The sequence below is a fragment of the Cheilinus undulatus genome, linkage group 4 (assembly GCF_018320785.1).
Source record: "Cheilinus undulatus linkage group 4, ASM1832078v1, whole genome shotgun sequence".
Classification (NCBI taxonomy): Eukaryota; Metazoa; Chordata; class Actinopteri; order Labriformes; family Labridae; genus Cheilinus; species Cheilinus undulatus.
In genome coordinates, this window is record NC_054868.1 from 35,970,202 (window position 1) to 35,990,274 (window position 20,073).

A 20,073-nucleotide genomic window follows, 5' to 3' on the forward strand; every position below is an offset into this window, starting at 1 on the left:
TTAGAATTAAGCTTACATAACATGTGTCTGATACTTTAAGGTGAGCAGTTTATAGTAGACCTGATCAGTGGAGATGGAAGTAGTAAACTGTGGATACTTCATACTCAAGGCAACCCTAGACAGAATCCCCTGGCTCTGCCCCTACATCGCTCCATCTTAAACACCATCATCAGTGAAGGTCTTAACATAAGCATGGCATTTAAAAATACTGTTTTCAAAAGAAAGAAACACAAAACCAGAATATGATTTGGTTTGATAAGATAATGCTAGTGAACAGAAATAAAGGGATAAAGAATAATCAACAGAGTAGATTATTGCTCCAGAGTAAATCGTGTTGTGTTTGTTATGTCATCAATCCTTGTGGCCTCTTTTGTTTGACAGATTCAGTGTAATTGGTATGATTGTCTGTTGGAGTCCTTTACATAGGATCGGCTGTGAACCTACAGCCACAACACTGAAAACACATTCATAGACACCAAAAATATACATTATGATACTGTCAAAAGGTACAATAATTACACGGAAAAGGAAATTACAGATTTAAAACAACACCATTATGTTTTCATTTCTCTTTTTGTCTGTCCACTTGTCTTCTGTCTTCCTCCGTGAACGTTTTGGGCATGTTGGGTCGGGTTCAGTGAACCCAATCGAGTGCTCCTTTAGCAGAGAGTCAAGAGTCCCACCTGCCCCTCCCACTGCTGCTGCTGGATGGGGCGACCATGGCTCCTCTCTCTAAAAAAACCACCGGAAAGCTTCGCCATTGTTGACCGGCGTCCTCTGCAGGAGACAAAAAGGGAAGGATGTGTTTTAATTTTAAGGTCTGTCATTGTCATGTCATATATTATCTTCAGAAATTCACACATCTATACAGAGATTTTGAAGGCACTAATTAATATTATTAGGATAATTATTTATTGGAAACAACATAAACATCAAGAAAACCGTCGGAAGTGCACTCAAAGTGGTAATAAAGTACAACCAGCACACCAAGTGTTTCATCAAAGAGTCAGCCAAGGTGATTACATCCACGTCCCACCCACACCCAAATAATCATTACGCTGGATGAAATATTCAATACAAATTCCCAAGAAGCAACAATGAAGCATTTAATTACTGTGAGCTCTAGCCGCAGTGAGGGGGAACAGTGCATCATTTCAATTTGAGCCCGTGCCAGCAGCTGCCCCTCCTCCTCCTCCTCCTCTTTCTCCCAAAAAACCTCTGTGCCAGAGTGACAGCCTCCTCTTTCCCAAACTCATTTGGAAGTCAAAGACATAAAATACCGACGTCTCCCACCAATCCCCATGACCAATTAGCACATTTTTTGATTATTTTTTTTTCCACTGTTGACAGGAGGGAAATAGTGCATAATCACAACTAAAATCACTTTAGTGTGAGTGGAGCGCAATTTGACATTTTAATACCAAGTGTCATCAGCAGCTCTTTAAAGGCACACTGATGAGAGTTGAAGCAGTAGGCAGGATTTTACATCAGGCATATGGACTGTATGTAAACATTATTTATAATGTGCAGTAAGGCTAGGAGGCAATTTCATGCCCACCAATTTGTTTTCTATCTTTGGATGTACATAAAAGCAAAGCATGCCATTATTTTACCAAAAATGATGATAAAAAAAAATAAATGCAAGATGCATTCTTCTTTTGTGTGAAGACTTCTGACACCTAAAAAGAAAACAACAACTGGTTGATTAGTCAAGTAGCTGACTGGCATAAAATTGGCTTGCAACATTTATTTTTGGAGGCTTTTGTGACTTTAGTTTAGAAATACGATAGTGGTTAGAATAGAAATGAGGAAGAAATAGTGAGGAGAAAGGGCCAAGGGTTGAAGTTGATTCAAGAAATACAGCCTCTGTAAATGGGACGTGCTATCTAAGGCCAACTAGGCCAACAGGCCCAAAACCTTGCCCTCTTGAACTACAAAAATCACTGCTAAAAGTAAATAAAAAAGGGAAAAAAGTCACAAATTTGCCTATTCAAGCCTTCCTCGAGCAGACAATCCCTGCTTTTACTTTTGTAAACTATGATAATTAAAGATAATAAATAATTCTGACTTAAGAAAATCAACTTTGTAAGTGAACTTGTGATGAGCACATTTTCTAATAATCAAGACTTGAAAGAGCAACAAGTGCATTTTTAGACAAAAGTTAAAGCCCTTTAAGTAATAAACCTCAGGTAATTTAGAAAAGCATGACTTTGATTCTACATATACTCACAGTAATGTCAATTACTGATACTCCGAAAATTTCTCATATGGTTTTATCATTAGACAACGCAATACTGTAACATCATACAATACAACATGTTATATTGTACAGTACATCCTTATACAATAGGATCTGATAAAATGACATACCATATGACACAGCACAACAAAGTCCAAAAAAAAATAAAAACACATCACTATACAATAAAATATAAACCAACATGACCAAACATGATCTGATACAATGTAACATAATATGATACGACATGATACAGTTTATGTGAAACATCACCATACACCACGATACAAGACGATACAATAAGATACATTTTACAATACAAAACAATATGACACAATATGATCAAAAATGATACTGTATGATACAGGACAATACACACAACATAATAAAATACAACACAATACAAGCAGTCAAAGTGCTACAATATAAACGTTCCTAAGCCTCTTTTGTGGCATATGGCATATGGCAGCAGAAATGGCAGCAGGCAGGGCTTTAAAAAGCCTACGTCCAAAGCCTGGATGAGTGGTGTCATACACCATTTCTGTATGAGCCGTTTCCACTAAGTGGTTTAATTCAGTACAGTTTTGTCACATTACACTATGGTCTTTCCTCAGCTGATGTCCATCCAGTCTTGCTCGCTGTGATGGGAAATACTTCGGCATTTAGCTTCATTTAGCTTGGCTCAGTAGAGCTAGCTGTTTGGCTCCCAAAGGCTCTTCATTTGGTACCAGTTTGGCTTTTTAAATGAGGACTGAATAACAATGAAAAAAGGAGGAAAGGAAAATAGCAATCAAAAGGGAACTAGCTACAATAAATGAGGCGTTTTGTAGCACAGGCTCGATCATGAACGGCACATCTGTACTACCCAACAAGGTTTATTTTTTGACAGTGTATCACTGTTTCAATTAAAAGCTTTTTTAGGACAAAACCTGTTTTAAATCAAAGAGGCTCAGCTAGCCTCTTAGGTCAGAATAAGACTCTTCAAGACTCTTGTCACCCCTCTCCTGTCTTGACCAGTGGTTCTCAAATTGTGAGGCAAGGCAAGTCTTGGTGTTCCATGGAAATTTGTACAACCATACATTATTAATACAACTATACAACAACCTAGGTTACTTGACATACTTTAAGAGGCTTTTTTATTTGGACATAGATATGGATATAAATATGGATATGGTGTGCCTTGAGATTTGGGCAAAGTAAGGCTGAAAACCACCGATTAAGATGACGCTAGACAACAGCAGGTTTGCACAGATAGGTAATTTGAGATATTGACTGAATCCATGCTAGGTAAATCAGTTAAACTGTGAAAAAAAAAACTTTTGTGTAAAGTGTAGGGATCATACTCAATGTATGTAAAAATTTCCTGTTGATAATTTAAGGCCACAGGCCTATTTAGAGCTGAAAAGTACTAACTTTCCTCCGTTCCCATTCATTCCAAATGGCTGTCCCCCACTTCCTGACCCTCAACAAACATCAGAATCATGTGACTGCAAATAACTTGTATGATACAAAAGGACAAAACATGATATGATTTAATCCAATCAGGATGATATGAAGCAACACAATAAAATATGCTCTAGTTATCAGATCGCTTGCATATATCTTAACATTGAATCTAAAAACTCATTTATCATCTGATTTATGTGGTTCAAGTACTACTTTTCTTTGCACTTTATCACATCTACACCCTACACAACATGTGTTTGAACATCTTAATTTTTTTTAGCAACAACAGTACACACTTTTTATTTCTAAAAAGATCTCTGAATCAGTGGAATAGATTTATTCAGCTTCCTTTTCAAGAAAAAACAACCTCAATACAAACTCAATAGAAGAAACATTAAACCCATAAATGACAGAAAAGTATGGAAGCCCACATTAATATCACTGCTGACTACAAACACCAGTGTTTATTAAAGGGATAAACACTTCTGAAATCAACGACAAATCTATGTCACACCTGCAAACCTAGAAAAGCACTCGTAAAGCACAGACCGCCGCCCTTAGCGCTATCTCCCAATAGTGAAAAATCCTTTAAAAACATTCCTGGATCCATCCCCATATGCCCCCCACCATGGCATTCGCCGATTACTCCCTCCCTGGTGGGGTGGACACGCAGTGAAGCAAAGCATTGGCTTCACTATGGGTGGACTTTCATGGCAGAAGCATTGCCTGCCAGTGCCAACAGATGCACTGACAGTCTCACCCATGGTTTCACTGGATGACTGGAAGTCATGGCAGAGATTAATTATTCCTCTATTTCACCCAGCATTGTGAGTATACTCGCTACAATTTGCTGTCTTTGTCTCTGTTACAGTCCAACTTGTCTCCTTAACCAGGCGTGCGTCTTTCAAACTCTATAAACTCCAAAACTTTGAATAGAAACACACCCAAAAATGCTGCTGGGATTGAATTACTCATGTCCACCATCTCCTGGTGTAAAGTGGTAACAGCACAGACCTCCACCGTTAGCCCTATCTCGCCATAGTACAGAATCCTTTAAAAAAATTCCTGGATCCAGACGGTGATCCAGATAAGTCCCCAAATCTAATCAGTTCTTCCTTATGCCATTTCTGACATTTCCTGAAAATTTCATCAAAATCTGTCCATGACTTTTTGAGTTACGTTGCTAACAAACAAACAAATGAACAAACCCACCCGATCACATAACCTCCTTGGTGGAGGTAATAAATAAATATTTGTCACATACAATGTGGCAATCAGTACAAAAGTTGGGACCTTCACTCTAATGAGTGCAATTAGAGAACCTAAAATAAGTCTGTCCACCAGATCTGGCTCTACATCACACAGGCTTTGGACACATACATTCCTTCTGTGTGCGTAGAAACCATTTACCATTTTTCACGCCACATTAAGCAATCACTATTATCCTCCCAAGTGAATAATGCAGCAGCAGGATACCATCATCACCAATTTAAAGTTGTGGATGAAATGAAACACTGTCAAGTTTTGAGGGGTCAATACGCTCTCACACATCTCATGTTTTCTTTTTCATTAATTACAATGAGCTGACACTGCCCCCTTGTTATGTCACCATAGCTCCATTAGTTGTCTGTTAGAGTGTCTCTCAGCCATTATTAAAGTCACTTTGGCTTTCAAAGACATTTGAGAGAGAGGAAAAAACCAAAATTATGTCTGAGTGGCATGAAACAGAGGTGCAAAACCACATTGAACTGTAATGATATTGTGAATAGCAGCAGATCTTAACAATCACACTACACTTAGAAGAAAGACTTATTAGATGCTAAATTTGACCATGTTTCCAATGGTGTAATGGAGACTGGAGGCTAAAGAAAATCACTTCTCCACGGCTAGTTTAGCTTTAACTACCCTAAAAAGAACCCACATAAAAGAGTCCCAAAGATCTACAAACAAGGGTCAAGTTTGGCTCAGTGTTGAAAGATAAGTTTTAAATAAATGACTGTAATTTGTTTGCCTATAAGACACGCCAAGCTTAAACTACAGTAGACAAACTGCAGTCTTTCAATGAGGTTATAAAGCTTTACAGAGATTTGTTCTTTTTTTTTTTTTTTTTTTTTTGCTTTGAAAATGTGTAATATTTGCAGATGATACCAATGTATTTTGATCGGGTAAGAATTGAAATAACTTTTTGTGTTGCTGAAAGAGAGTTGGGAAGTCTCAAAACTTGGTTTGATGTCAATGAACTGTCTTTTAAAAAAAGAAAAAAAAATGTTTTTTGGTCATCAAAATTAAATTTATGGGACTTGTACATATGTATTTTTTGGAAAAGAATTTTTGAGACAAAATCCCCCAGGGTTGTGATTGGCCAAAAAAATAACAAGGAAACACCTTTTTTGCTATATTAAAGGAAAAAAAAAATCCAAGTCATCGGTAGCAATTTTATGTAAATTAAAGATAAGTCTGTTACTCTTACCGTTCCTTACATATCATACTGAAGGGAATTGTGATCCTCTACTTTTAAAACAACTTTCAATGGGGCGATCTCGACTACTCTGGTTTTATTTTGGTGGTTTCCGGTTCTGTGTTGCTGGCTGCTGGGCAACTTCACCATGCTGCTGCAAGGCTCTCTCCCTTCCCCCCGGAGGCGCTGAGGCTGATCTGACACACCTGAGGCTCATCTACAATCAGCTAACCACTGAAGTAGGCTGCAGACTCTCTCCTCGGCGCCAATGTATTAACGACCGCTCACAGCGGTACATCGGCTCCTCTAAGTTATCACTTGTGATTAACTTGAGTAATTTCTTGTGAACCTTTTTTGACCATTTGACTAACCGTGCCTCTCCTCCCTCTTTTCCAGTGCCTTACTCCTGCCTCTCGTCAGCTCCTAACCCAGCACGCTCTCACTGGATCCCCTCACTCCTCTGGACTCACGGACACCCCCCCAACCTGCACAATATTATCTTCAATAATAATCTTTTCCTCGTCTGCTTCGGGGTTCAAATCACACTCCACACGTAACATTCAATTCAGTATTGACTGAAGAGGAATGGTTAAACAAATACAGTCAAACACATCAAGCTTTCACCTGTAAAGGGGATATACCTGGAAAAAACATTTTCGAAGTGTTTTTTCACTCCCAAAAACTACACAACAGAAACGATATGGACTATGGTCAATAATGTAGATGGCATGGTAATATGTCTCCAAGTCATTTTCACATATTTTGGGATTGTCCTGTTACTTCTTCTTCCTGGGTGGATATTATGTCTGCAATCAGGACCATTATCAACTTTGAGTTCAACTTTTCTTTCAGAGTTTATAATGGATCTGATGCAGTCATAATATCCAACCTGTAAGAAGAAATTAAAGGACAATCCCAAAGTATGTGAAAACGACTTGCATGGATGTGAAGGTGGTAAAACCAAGGTGGCTTAGTTAATCTAACTACATGAGCTAGTGTAGCTACTTTAGCTTTAGCAAATATAGCTGAAGCTAATGTAGTTACATAGGTAATGAAGCAAAAGCTAAAGTAGCTAATGTTGGCTACATCAGCTTTTGCAAACATAGCATTAGGTAACAAAAATGATGTTGTTCATTAGCTTAAGCTTTGGCTACACTGGCTATGTAGTGAGATTTACTATGTAGCTTGCGTAGCTAACAAAGCTCTATTAGCTTTAGCTTTGGCTGTGTTAGCTGTGTTTAAGTGTTTTCATGAAGGACATGCTTTTTACCCTTTTAAAAAAAGTTTAAAAAAGTTTTTAATAATGTTTCATGGGTCGGGTTTTTGACTTTTAACTTAAGGTGAGCTAACCTTTACCTTAACCCTTCCCATAGCCCTAACCAAAGTTTTAATTTGACTTGATTTTTAATGTTTTAGCATGTATCCCTGTCCTGACAGAGGTAAAGTCTCACGGTAGTGGCGTGCAAGTGGGGGGAGTCTGAGCTGCGATCTGCTGCCAGACTGTCTTGCCACATTCAGCACAAGTCGCTTGGCATGCCACTTCAACCTGACATGGCCTATGTAAAACTGAATTTCTTCAATGTTTTTTTTTAGATCAAAACACTGTAAAACCAGGCTGCTCTTACAACCTGTTCATTGTGCTGGATTACATCAGATAGTCTGGAAATGAAAGAAGGTCCATTAGCTGGGGTTACAACCAGTCTATGGCTACAACCATGGCTAGCTAGGTGATGGCATTACATTTTTAACACAACATTATGCTGGGATTGAGGGTCAGCATTTCAAAATACAAATATGTTTTACCAAGTAGTTCTGGTTCCAACTGTCAAGGGTGACAAATGTTTATTCCAAAACCAACTACAGAACTCTCAAAGGTTAAAAAAACTGGACTTTATATCCTTCATAAAGTTGGATTCTAAATTGCTGGGTTGTTGTATTGGACTATCTCATCTTTTATGTAATATACCTAATAAACTGGCTACTCAGTGAATTGCTTGTTTATTTTATGAGACGGACATTTTGGGTCACAAAAATTGAGATAATCACACAAAGACAGAGGCAAATCTTCAGTTTGTCACATTCAAACTTTACACAGCCCTTTCCTGTTGGAGAAATCATGTGTAGCTTTCCATTGCATAAGGAGCCGCTAACAGGTTACTTTCTGCCTCAAGCTCAGCCCTCTAAAACTTGATGCTGTAAGAGATGAGGCAAACGGGAGGTGAGAATGTTTATCTTGATCCATATTCTCACATTGATCAGTCCCCGGTGGAAGTGCGGCTCGCCAGAGACAATAATGACCCTGATCTGGGCACTCGGCATGTCTCTGTTTTGTTAAGTTCCTGCGTTATCGATCCAGCGGGGCTCTTGAGTGCTGCTTGGATTCACTCCCGGGCCCGCTCGCCTCGGCACACTGCAGTGACCAGGCACAAAGAAGGCTCAATTAGCACAGCTCGGCGTTGTCTGCTCCCCCACCTGCATGCAACTACAGAATCACTCCATCAACCGCCAGGGAGAAAAGACGGGAGAAAACAGAAACAACAGGGAGACAAAGAGGGATGAAGGATGAAGGAGAAAAAAGAGAGCGAGACGGAGGAGAGGGGGAAGGTAAGGGTTGATAGTGTTACACTAAGGTTTCACCTCAAATCAAGACGCTGTGGCAGCAGCTCAGCCTCACGTCAACACGGCAGCCTCTGCAGCAGAGCATGCATAACAAACCCGGCTACAACGACTCACACAGGGAGAGACAATTTCCCGCTCTGGCAATGAATGCACACCACCGAGTATTGAACCGACTGAAGGAGGGGGAAAGAGATTTTCCTCCAGACCTCAAATTAACCCCACCACACCACCACAGCAGGCAGTGTTTTCTGAGTGTCTGCCCGTGGCTTTGGGTGATAACGACACAGTAAAAGTGACATGTGGTGGAATAATTCTCTGCTGATTCTGGCGAGGCGGTGTGAGGTCTCTGGGCAGCCATGACACCCTTTGATCCTGAGCGAACCTGGCAGGTGGATTTAGTGCTGGAGCCACGTCGTCGGCTGATTGAGACGGTGCTGAGAAAGAGGCTAAAATGGGACGTTTCCCAGATTAGAGCAGGACCACATTGACAGAAACCTCCCCCAACCACTTTAAACATCCAAATCTCACTATCTTTCTCCATAAAAATAAAAATAAACAATCCTGGACCCCCAGCACTCCCCTTGCCTCTCCTCCTCTCTCCCCCTGCAGCCTTGCCTACACGCGGAGCTGAGGCCAGAGATAAACCACTCAAGACGATGAGGATGATAATGGCAGACGCCGCAGCGCCTCAAAATTCAATCAGCACCGGGACGTCAATGCGGATGAGTGTAAAAGTGAAATATGCTCGCCGGCGTGTGTTAAAAGATGCCGCACAGGGCTCGAAGAAACAACAACAGGCGATAAAGAGAGGGAAAGAAGGAGAAAGAAGGAAAACAAGAAGAGGAGAGAGGAAAAATAGTGTGTCTCTACTACTCTACTTCGTGGCACAATCCCACTGGCATTCTGAGCAGCCCCGCTTTAACCACAGACTGTGAATAAATTACCCTTTTGAACTCGGGGTGATTGCAAATGTGCCCCGGTTTCTCTTGAGACATGTCTGGCACTCACCCTCAGCTCTGTGCTCCCAGCCAGCCTTGTCACAGAATGCCCCCCCTCAACCTCCCTCTATCCTCTCCCTCCCACCACACACAAAACACACACTCCAGGCACACACAGGCATGCACAACATCATAAAGCTTTGAATTTACCATAATTACTGGTGGAATTTTTTCAGCTGACTACACTGCCCTCCTCTGCCCCCCCGCCTCTCTATTTCTATTGAGGAATTCTAAGAAAATCTCTGTGATAACAACAAGTCCAAGAGATGCGAAAGTATCCTGCAAAAATGCATGTAATGGCAGGGAAATCAGAGTAGAGATGGAGCAGATAGGAGAGGAGGGAATCTTACAGACAGTGTCTGTGGGCAGGTTGAACAGCAGCCTGTGGGAGAGTTGCTGATGTGTTTCAGAACGCTCATTATAACACACGGCCCATACATTACCCTGACAATACCCATAATTTATTAACTTACAGACCAGGTGAACCAGGCTACTTTTCACAGCCACAATCCTGTGGATGCAGCTCTGATGGGCTGCAAACTAAACACACTTATAAATAAAAAGCAGGGACAAACATCCATCACTGACACACATGCACTGCTCTGCAGCTGACACATCTCTTTATAAATCAACTCAAACATCAGATGTATAAGATGCACTTTTAACACTTAATTTTCAATAAAAATGGCTACATCCCATCTACTCGTGCCACTAATTTTTGGTGTAAAATGCTGGGATATACCATCTTTACTACAAGTGCATCCACCATAATCACATTTAGCACATGACCTGATAAAATTGAACATTTATCCCCATTTATTGTGTATTAAAAGCAATAGCTTGCCACTTTTTATCAACTGTTCTCCCTAATTGGGTCATAATCATGAATTGAAATAGAATGGTGATCTATTTTTAAGTGAATAAGCCTTGTTTGACTGAAAAGACTCCTCAGTGAAAGGCAACAAGTGACCAGCAGAAGTGGGCAGCACAACTCACAGGGTGTGGGTCTGCACTTCACAACTACCGTGCCTGTAAAAATATTCACCCCCTGCCAAGATTAGGACATCCTCACAAACTGAGTGGCCATGCGAGGAGGAGACTAGAGAGAGAGGCCATCAAGACATCTTTGACTACTCTGAAAGAGTTACAAGCTTCAGCAGCTGAGATAGGAGAGACTCTGCATACAACAACTCTTGCTCGAGTTCTTCACCAGTCAAAGCTTTATGGAAGAGTGGCAAAGAGAAAGACACTGTTGAAGAAAATTTGTATTAAATCTAGACTGGAGCTTACCAAAAGGCATGTGGAGACTCCAGGGTCAAGTGGAAGAAAGTTCTTGGTCTGATGAGACCAAAATGTTACTTTTTGGCCATCAGACACTGCACATCACCTCATATACACCATCCATACTATGAGGCATGGTGGTGGCAGCATCACGCTGTGGGGATGCTTCTCGGCAGCCGGCCCTGAAAGGCTTGTAAAGGTAGAGTGTAAAAAATCCTGGAAGACAATCTTATTCACTCTGTGGGAGAACTACAGCTTTGGAGAAGATTTATTTTCCAGTAAGACAATGACCTATAGCATACAGTGAAAGCTACAAAGAAATGGTTTAAAGACATAAGATGAATGTTCTGGAGTGGCTGAGTCAAAGCCCAGACCTCAATCCAATATAGAATTTGTACCTAGACTTAAAAAGGACTGTTCATGTCTGATCCCTGTGCAACCAGGACTGTTGACTTGGCAAGGTGAAAACAACAAAGAGCAACATTGTGGACTTTACTGAATGATGGAAATCATTTGGTAGGAGGACAGTTTGAACCCTCTTAATCTTTCTGGATGCAATTAGTCAAAAATGCCTATCCAGGAAAAACCTGATTTAATTGATTGCTGTGTTTGAACCATTTGGTGTACAACTACAACCAAGGTGTCTTTAGAAAGGCAACATTCTGAAACTCACTGTAGCTGCTACTTGTACTCAGTAATACAACAAAAGAAACGTGTTTTCCAGAGGTCTGTAAATGACTTAAACGGGGAGGTAATTGCTGGAAAACTCAACTGGACTAAATAATGAAACCATAGATAGTTTAGTTGCAAAGTAGATAACAAAACACTCCTGTTTTTATGGTGAAAAGACCAGACACTTTTAGCAAAGTTACAGCTCCTGTGAGGAACCTTCAGTTTGTGTCAATGCCCCTTGCTGATAAAGCCTTATATCTTTTGTCCTCTAAAAACAATGGCTGTTTCTGCAGCATGATACTCGTGTCATTTGACATCTACCCCCCCGCAGTAGTCTGAGACATTTAAACAGCAATAAAGACATTGTCATTCATGCTGATCGTCTTGTTTACTTTCATAGGCCATACAGAAGCATCAGGATCAATTTCAGCCAGTTTCATCACCAGCTAAAAAACTCCTCACAGGAGCTTTAAATCTGTCATCACTTCAAGATAAAATGTATGCCTGAAAATAACCCTTTTCTCTTTACAAATGCTTGGCAGACCACATAAAACTATTGCAAAAAGAAAAAGTATCATGAAATAGGAACTATAATGTTTGATCTGCATTAAGGTAAAGTCAGATTTTGGGAGCCAGCCAAAGGGCCGATCACGAAGTCTGAGGAAAAGGAGGAGGAGGAGGGGAAGAAGTTTCAGTGGTGCAGTCAGCCTTAACTGATGTGTTATATATTGCCTGTCACTTTATTCTGCAGGAATATTGGGGCGTTGCCAAGCTCAAACCTGGAAGGTAGAGCAATCCATCACCTGCACCGTTACAGGGCGTTGGTGGGTGGGGGCTGAAATCTCATCTTGAAGCTTGTAGCCAATATTCCAGCCACCCAATGCCGTTTATAAAAGGTACCTCTCCAAGGCCGCCATCACGGACAGACCACTCATCTACTGATGCGCATGCCACTGCCTCCGGTCCTGCATCACAACACCGCCACAGACAGACTCTCTTAAACCTTGAATATTACCCACATATACCAGTTACAGTCATCAATAACATCACAGGTGGATACAAGTGATGGTATCGAGACTCTTAGTCAATGAGCATCCTCTGCAACCTTTAGGGGATTTAGTTCAGTTTTGTGAAAGCCAGTAAATGTGGCAATAACACAATGATTGCACTGGTAGGTTTCTAACATTTTATTCTAAATGGTTATTAAAAACCATAGCATGATCACCAACTGTGTGAAGCCCCACGGTAGCAGTTGCCATAAAAAAATATGCAATCCTAAACTTTTGTATCATGGTTGTGTTTACAACTTGATTCTGATTGGCCATTTATCATCTGATGATCCTAAACTGGTCCAACCAAGGTCCAGGCTTGCTAGTTCCCAAAAGGGCTAAAAAAGTATGGATGACATCATTTGAACAGAGGGCTGCAAGAGGTAAAAAAATCAAGTGGCTATGATTTATGGTTCAAAAGTTAATAAACTTTTTGTAACCTGTGTCTCTTCTTGTCATATCCAACAACATCAGTCAGAGGGGGTTAAGAAAGATCACAACTTCGCATTGACTACTTGTGGCAAAGTCAGGTGACTTGTGGCAAGGATGTAGCGAAGAGATCGATCCAGGACCAGAATACGCCTCAAGTTGACAATCTGCCCTGCATTATAGACCATTCCTCACCACGCATAGGAAGTGACCAACTTAGCAGACAACTTCACTCATGGTGAAAAAGTGTTGACATCAAAAAGAACGATAATTCAACAGAAACACAAACAAATGAATCCCAACAGTGCTCTCTGTATAACAGGAAACTTCTTAACACATATAAACACATATAAAAACAGATAAAAAACACATCTAAATTACATCTAAATGCTATGCCCAAGGGCATGATGGAACAACTTCACACCCCAAATTTGAGGGCAGAGTTTAGATCATTGTAAAAACCTCACTGAGATTAAAAATCTCTTTTTCAAGAATGTCCTGGCCAAGACAGCAGCAGTGAACAGAGTTTCAGACATACATAAAACAGTTATACAACGTAATACAAGATATGTAGTCCATATGCAAGAAAACCACAAGAATTTAAGCAGCAGCTATTTACCAGAATCAGCCAGAATTAATCAAAGCATTTTGCGTCCAGATGTGTCTGCTTCCAAATCTTTCAACCTTCTCTTTAAAGTGTCCAATGAGATCAGTTCATTGAGTTTCAACTCTTTGTAAATCATTCCAGGCAGAGGGAGCAGCAAATTTAAATGCTTTTTTTTCCCAGTTCAGTTCTGACCTTTGGGATGGACAGCAAGTGCAGATCCTGGGAACGAAGATTATAAGATCCTGCACTCTTCTGAACGATGTAGGTCTGAAGGTAGGAGGGTAGAAGGCCAAGAATAACCTTGTAGATAAGAATGTGCCAGTGTTTTAGTCTATGTATAGACAATGAAGACCATCCCACACGATCATACAACAGTGATGAGTGAGGGATAGTAACCTCTATATTCTAAAAAAAAATGTCCACAAACACACTTTTATCTCACGGCCTTAATTTTAGACTCAAGAATGTAATTTTTTCGGTATAACTTGTTCTTTTCTTTGTTAATGTTTGGCAGCATATCACTCACTTATAAACCAACCAAAAAATTCCAATCACTGCCCTGATCTTTCACAATGGCAAGTATCAGGTTATGTGCCAGAAGAATTCAATGAGCTCTATCACAGCCCAATTAAAGTTACATTTTCTACTCCTTCCTCACTTTTTAACCTTTAAAGAATGGCCTGAATAAAAATTTATGAAACATGAAAATCTAAGTCGAGTATAAATCTAACAACTATCCGATCTTTAGTCAGTTTACTTTTCCTGAAACTGTGGATCTTTTATATGAACTAACATTCAAAGCCTTTCTTTACAATGCTGACAAAATGTGCTCACCTTTGTCACCTGTGCAGCCCTTTTATACCTCACCGAGAATCATCCTGATTCTGCTATTACGGCTGATTTCTTGTTTTGTGTCTCCCTAACCTCCTTCTGGTCCTTAACACCACCTGGTTAAAACTACTGATTAGGAGCACCAGCTTTGTGAGCTCTTGATGATCTTTAACTATTTAAGTCGGACCATTTGAAATAAAAAAAATCTCTTGGTTTTGACCATTTTAAGGTGTTTTGTGTGATTCAAAATGAAAAAAAATGGAATATTTCACGTAAATTGCATAATTTGCTCATTTTATTTCAATACAGAGTGAGTACCTGTTACACATTTCACTGTCCTGAACAGTGTCTCTGCTCATGTTACCACTGAGGATGAGTTTTCATCGTTGACACAATCACACTGACTCATCCCTTAGACACAGTACAAGGCTATAACTTTAGTCTGCCTCTTACATAATGAAGATGCAACTGTTTCCTTTTCTTATCTCATACTCCAAAATATTTGTGATACTAAGACAGCTTTAATTTGCTGATAGTTAATATTTAAAATAACAGGCATGTAAAGTACACAGCTCTTATAGTGCAAAAAGTAGGCTACAGATGGTGTACATCCATTTTCAAAACACAAATTTTAATTCTGTCCACAAAACCCTCTTTTTGACAATCTGGATGCATTATTATTGCTTTATATTCATTATGGAAGGTGATATTGTCAGTGGGTGATCAAGCTTGACTCTTGCTCAAGGTTGGCTCAGACTACATGAATTCAGCCAGATTTCGCCTGATTGCATCGTCATAGCTCATTGTTTGACATCGGGCCCAGATATTAGTATTGGGAATGCTTGTGTGGTGTGACATAATAAACAACACGTCCAAGATGCTCCAAGACCAGGATTTCTCAAGACAAGCGTGTCAGAATTCCTTGCACTGTCGTCTGGTTTGGCACCCTGACCTGATGTCAACAACTTGAGTCCTGATGCCTGCGATGGGAAAGGATTTGCTCCTTATCCTTGTTTCATTATTTACCAGAGTGAGTCCCCACTTTTTCTCCCTTCCGGCTTATGTGCACAAACAGTGAAAATGGAGCTTTGCGTTAGTTAATGCAGGACATGAAAGTCATACACCCAGCTGTGCTCGCCTCCCAGCTCCCATTGCCAATCACAGCCCTTTCTCTCAACACAGTGGTTTGTTCAAACATGACACATCTCATTAATACCTGGTTGCATTAATGCTGATGCACAATGCTGCTGCTGGCAAAGCTTTACCTTCCCCACCCCAGCGTCCTCCTTTAAAGCACAAAGCTTGTGCTATAAAGGGGGAGGCAGCTTCATCCCAGCGACAGTCCTATTGTTGATAGGATAAAGTGCAAGCTTGTTGATATAAGAGACATACCACAAGAGAACAATTCTTAGTATTTTTGGACATATGAGTTAAATATGAGTACTGAAGTATCTATAGGCCAGTAAAATGTGGAATAATCCAACCCAGTCCTATTGTTTGTGGTCCACCTTGGCCTGAAAACATATAATCTGATGGTCGGTTCAGTATCAGTACTCCTTATGATATCAAAATAAGTCATTACAATAATACCCGCCCCTCACCTGGTATCTCCACCCACAGCAAGTGAACCTCCTGCTCAAAGCTAACTCCGCCCACTTCAGGATTTCAAACAGGGTACAGAAAGTGAGCAGTTTGGTTTTGAGAGGAAGGAGGGGAAAAAGGCTTTTTTTTTCTTTTCCAAAGACAGAGTTTTCCAGATTAAGCAGAAGTGACAGTGACATCCCCTTGCCAGAAAGTGACACAGAGTCCTGCAGCAATGCTGCATCAGAGCGATCTTTTGAGGTGGAGGATTTTTCACCTCCACAGTCCCCTTAAGCAGGCTGTGGAGTGGTGGTGGACCGTGGTGGTCCTGAGCACTACCTGTTTGGGCTGCTGGCTCCAGCACCGGCATTACTAAAGCCAGAGCTCTCGGAGCCGAGCAGTGCAGGTGCAGGTGAGGATGGGAGTGATCTTTGAATGGTAAAGTCAGTTAGAGGTCATAACGTTCTACCTTTTATATAGAGTTTGTGACGTACGTCAAATAAGCAACGCCTTTTCAGAAAAGATTTTTCAAAACAGATGTCCATTTGAGCTAATTAAAAGCTGTAAAATGCTGATTTTTATCAGATTGGTGCAAACGTCAGCAATAACACCAGCGTTGAAGTGTTTATCATCATTCAGAAAGATACACCAGTGTTCAGCTGAAAAAAAAAAAGTTAAAGTTTTCACTACTTCTTTAAAGAGACATGCATGAACCAAGCATTTAGAGAAACTGTGTTTGGAGCTGGCTTATACAGGGTCAAAAAATATTCTCTGGTGCTGGATCTATGCTATACTTTGTGTGGCACATATATTTCATTTAGACCACAGGAGATTGTGTTAAAGGGAGAAAGGGATATGAAAGACGTTGGCTCCTAACTTTTTCACTGGCATGTCCAACCAGGGCCCTGACTTATAAAGAGATGGCATGAAGTTTGTGAGCTATTGATGTAGAAGTCAAAAAAACCTATTGCCTTTGTTTATAGGTGAGAATATCATCCAATTTATAATAGTTCTCATTAACAGAAATAACTCTTATGTTTTAAAGATATTTATTTTCATCAGTTTGTTTTGAACAACTCTGTTTTAAGCCTTTAAAACTGGACATGGCATCATTTCTCCATGGCCCCTAAAAGGCTGATTTCTTTTCTATATTGTCAACTTTTGCAGATATTTGGCAGCATTTTTCAGTCCTTTTTCTACACTGACCTTCAGTGTACCTCACTTTAAGGTATAAAGAAAAAAGTCAAATACCAGGAGCATTTCCTTCCAATCAATTTTTAACTCTAAAGATGTTTGTGACACCACTGCACCCAGACAAAGAAACAATGCAAACTGGTGTTGTGATAGAATTCCACCACTAAACCACAGCTACAATCTTAATTCAAGGTCCAGCCTTGCAGCAGGCATCCTTTGGAGCAAATCAGGCTAAGTGTATTGCAGATGTTTGTGAGTAATGAGGAATTTGGGAGTTTTTTGCTGACTAGGCATGTATGATCCAGGGGATGGGGGGTTGGGGGGGCTGTATGATGATGTGCTTAAGAGCTGTGCCTGGGAGAAGCAGGGTGGTCACAGGGGGGAGATTAGACTGAGGGGCAGCGGGGGAAAACCAAATCCATCTCCATCTCAGAAACATCCTAAAGCAGATTACTTACTTCAGTGGGAAAAGAGGAGAGGGAAAAGAAAGAGCATGAGATGGATGGTGGAGCAGAGGAAAAGAGAGATAGAGAGAGCAATTAGCATAGATGCAATTCTGGCACCGTCCTCTGACTTGATATTTGACCTTCTGCAGAAGTCTTGCCAAATCTCGCCTGAGAAGCGCAGACGGACCATATGGCAAAGTGCTGCTGGAGGCTGAGAGCAGTGTGACTCCGAGCCTCCGTATGCTAATAGGGGAATGTAATTACAGCGCAGTATTCCTGTAGGACGTATATTTTACCAGCCCTCCATACGAGAGGGTCTGCAGCGAGACAGGCCAAGCCTCAGTGGCTTCAGAAAATACACTTTTTATCAAACAGTCAGCCGGCTATTGAGTGGACGGTGAAATGGAACGAGCCCAGTATATCTGTGGCAGCTCAGCAATCTGTCAGCTTAGAAGGAAGTCAGTATATGTAGATGGAAGCTAAAATGCCTGAAATCAGATGTTTAAAAGGGTGAATAAACACACAATCACATGTGGGGGCAGAGCTGGACATGCCTCAGTCAGTGATGTCACAGCAGATGTTTTCCATCAGCTGCCAACAGCAAAACACCTGCTGAGCCAGTGACATCACTTACTGGGGCGTGGTTTAAGTGCAAGATCGTCAGTAGGACAGTTCAAAGGTTATCCAAATCATCCGCCTTACAGCAAATCATCTCTGACGTTTAGGTTTAAATGCTTCATGAACACTGAGTGACTGTGCAAGAAGGAGACTAGTGAGAGAGGCCACAATGGCACCTATAACTACTCTGAAGGAGCTACAAGCTTCAAACACTTATTGATGCTATATTGATGCATCAGTAAAGAATTAGTAAATCATCAGCAAATAGTTGACTCATCATTTATAAAGCATTATACATCAACTTCAAGTCAATTTCAAACACATATAAATGCTTTACTGATGAACCAGTAAACTGTTTGTGAAGATTCACCCGCAGTTTCCACACAGGACAACTGTGCAGCGCACTTAAGCACCACGGGTTTGCTCCGACTTAAGGCAAACGACCTCGCCCACTGGAAGCGTGTCTAGAGCGCTGCGCCACGGTGTGCAGCCCTGATCGGTGGGCAGAGAACACAGGAGAACTGTGAGTTCATGTATGTCAACAGCGGACGATTTTACCTTTTGGGGTTAATTTATCATCCCTTCCGGTATAAGGCCATGGTATTATTTCTTCTGCCATTGGGTGAGTACATTAGGAAGTTAAAAGGTTAATGTTTGCTTAAAATATCTTTGGTTTTACGTAAAATTCTTTGGCCAAATGTCTTTAAAAGTTCACTTTTCCTAGTCAATGGCACTGTTGTAGCTCTGCGACCCACTGACCTCTCAGTGACCCTTTGCTCTTGCTGCAGGATGAGACGTAATGTTGATACAGTGAAGATTTGCAATCGGGAGTCCATGTATTGTGTGGTATTTTGAAGAACTGGATGTTCTATGCTTGTGACTTCCTGTTTGAAGGTTTCTGATCGATGGGTATTGATGCGATTTGGCAGCAGCCAGCGCTGAAAATAGACCTGCAGCATATCTCGCGTTCCAGGGACGCCTCGCTGCTGGACTGGAGTGATTTGCTTTGCAGTATGATTTGCCTGCCGATCGAGGCGCAGTCGCTGTATGTGGAAATTGGAGGCTATGTTGTCATTCCTCAACATGGGGTACATCAGAGTAGTAAAGGGATATGGCCTGAGTGAGGATAAAGGTAAGGGTAACCAAACAACGCAGTAAGTAGTATTTAGTAATGCGGAAACTAGAGCTCAAATTTTGAAGGTCCTCAATATCTGTCCACAACACTGACACGTTTCTTTGAAGGACAGAGCGCACTCCTGATGGTGAGCATTTCAACATATCGCCAATTTCACAGGAAGATGGTATAATTTCATTATAATATTGAATTGAGGGATTAAAGGAAGCTTTGTTGTCATTTCTAAACATGACGTACAGCAGAGTAGTAAAGAGAGGCTGAAGGGTAAGGGTAACCAAACAACAAAGTAAGTAGTATTTACTAAAGCTGAAGCTATCAAGCTCAGATTTTGAAGATCCTCAATATCTGTCCACAACACAGACATGATTCATTGAAGGACACCTCACTGCTGATGGCGAGCATTTCAATACCTCGCCAATTTCACAGGAAGTTGGTGTAACTTTTATATATTTAATTTGCACTGTTAAAGA

The 20,073-nt window shown here is 40.8% G+C and overlaps 1 protein-coding gene across 1 annotated transcript in view; it reads right to left on the minus strand.

Moving 5' to 3' along the window:
* Positions 1-607: 607 nt before the first annotated feature.
* Positions 608-20,073, minus strand: part of cxxc4 (CXXC finger 4) — a 44,746-nt gene continuing 25,280 nt past the window's right edge. Inside the window, exon 2 of the mRNA XM_041786261.1 lies at positions 608-777. Within this exon, the coding sequence (XP_041642195.1) occupies positions 733-777 (45 nt within the window). The 3' untranslated portion in view covers positions 608-732. The remainder of the gene's footprint in view (positions 778-20,073) is intronic.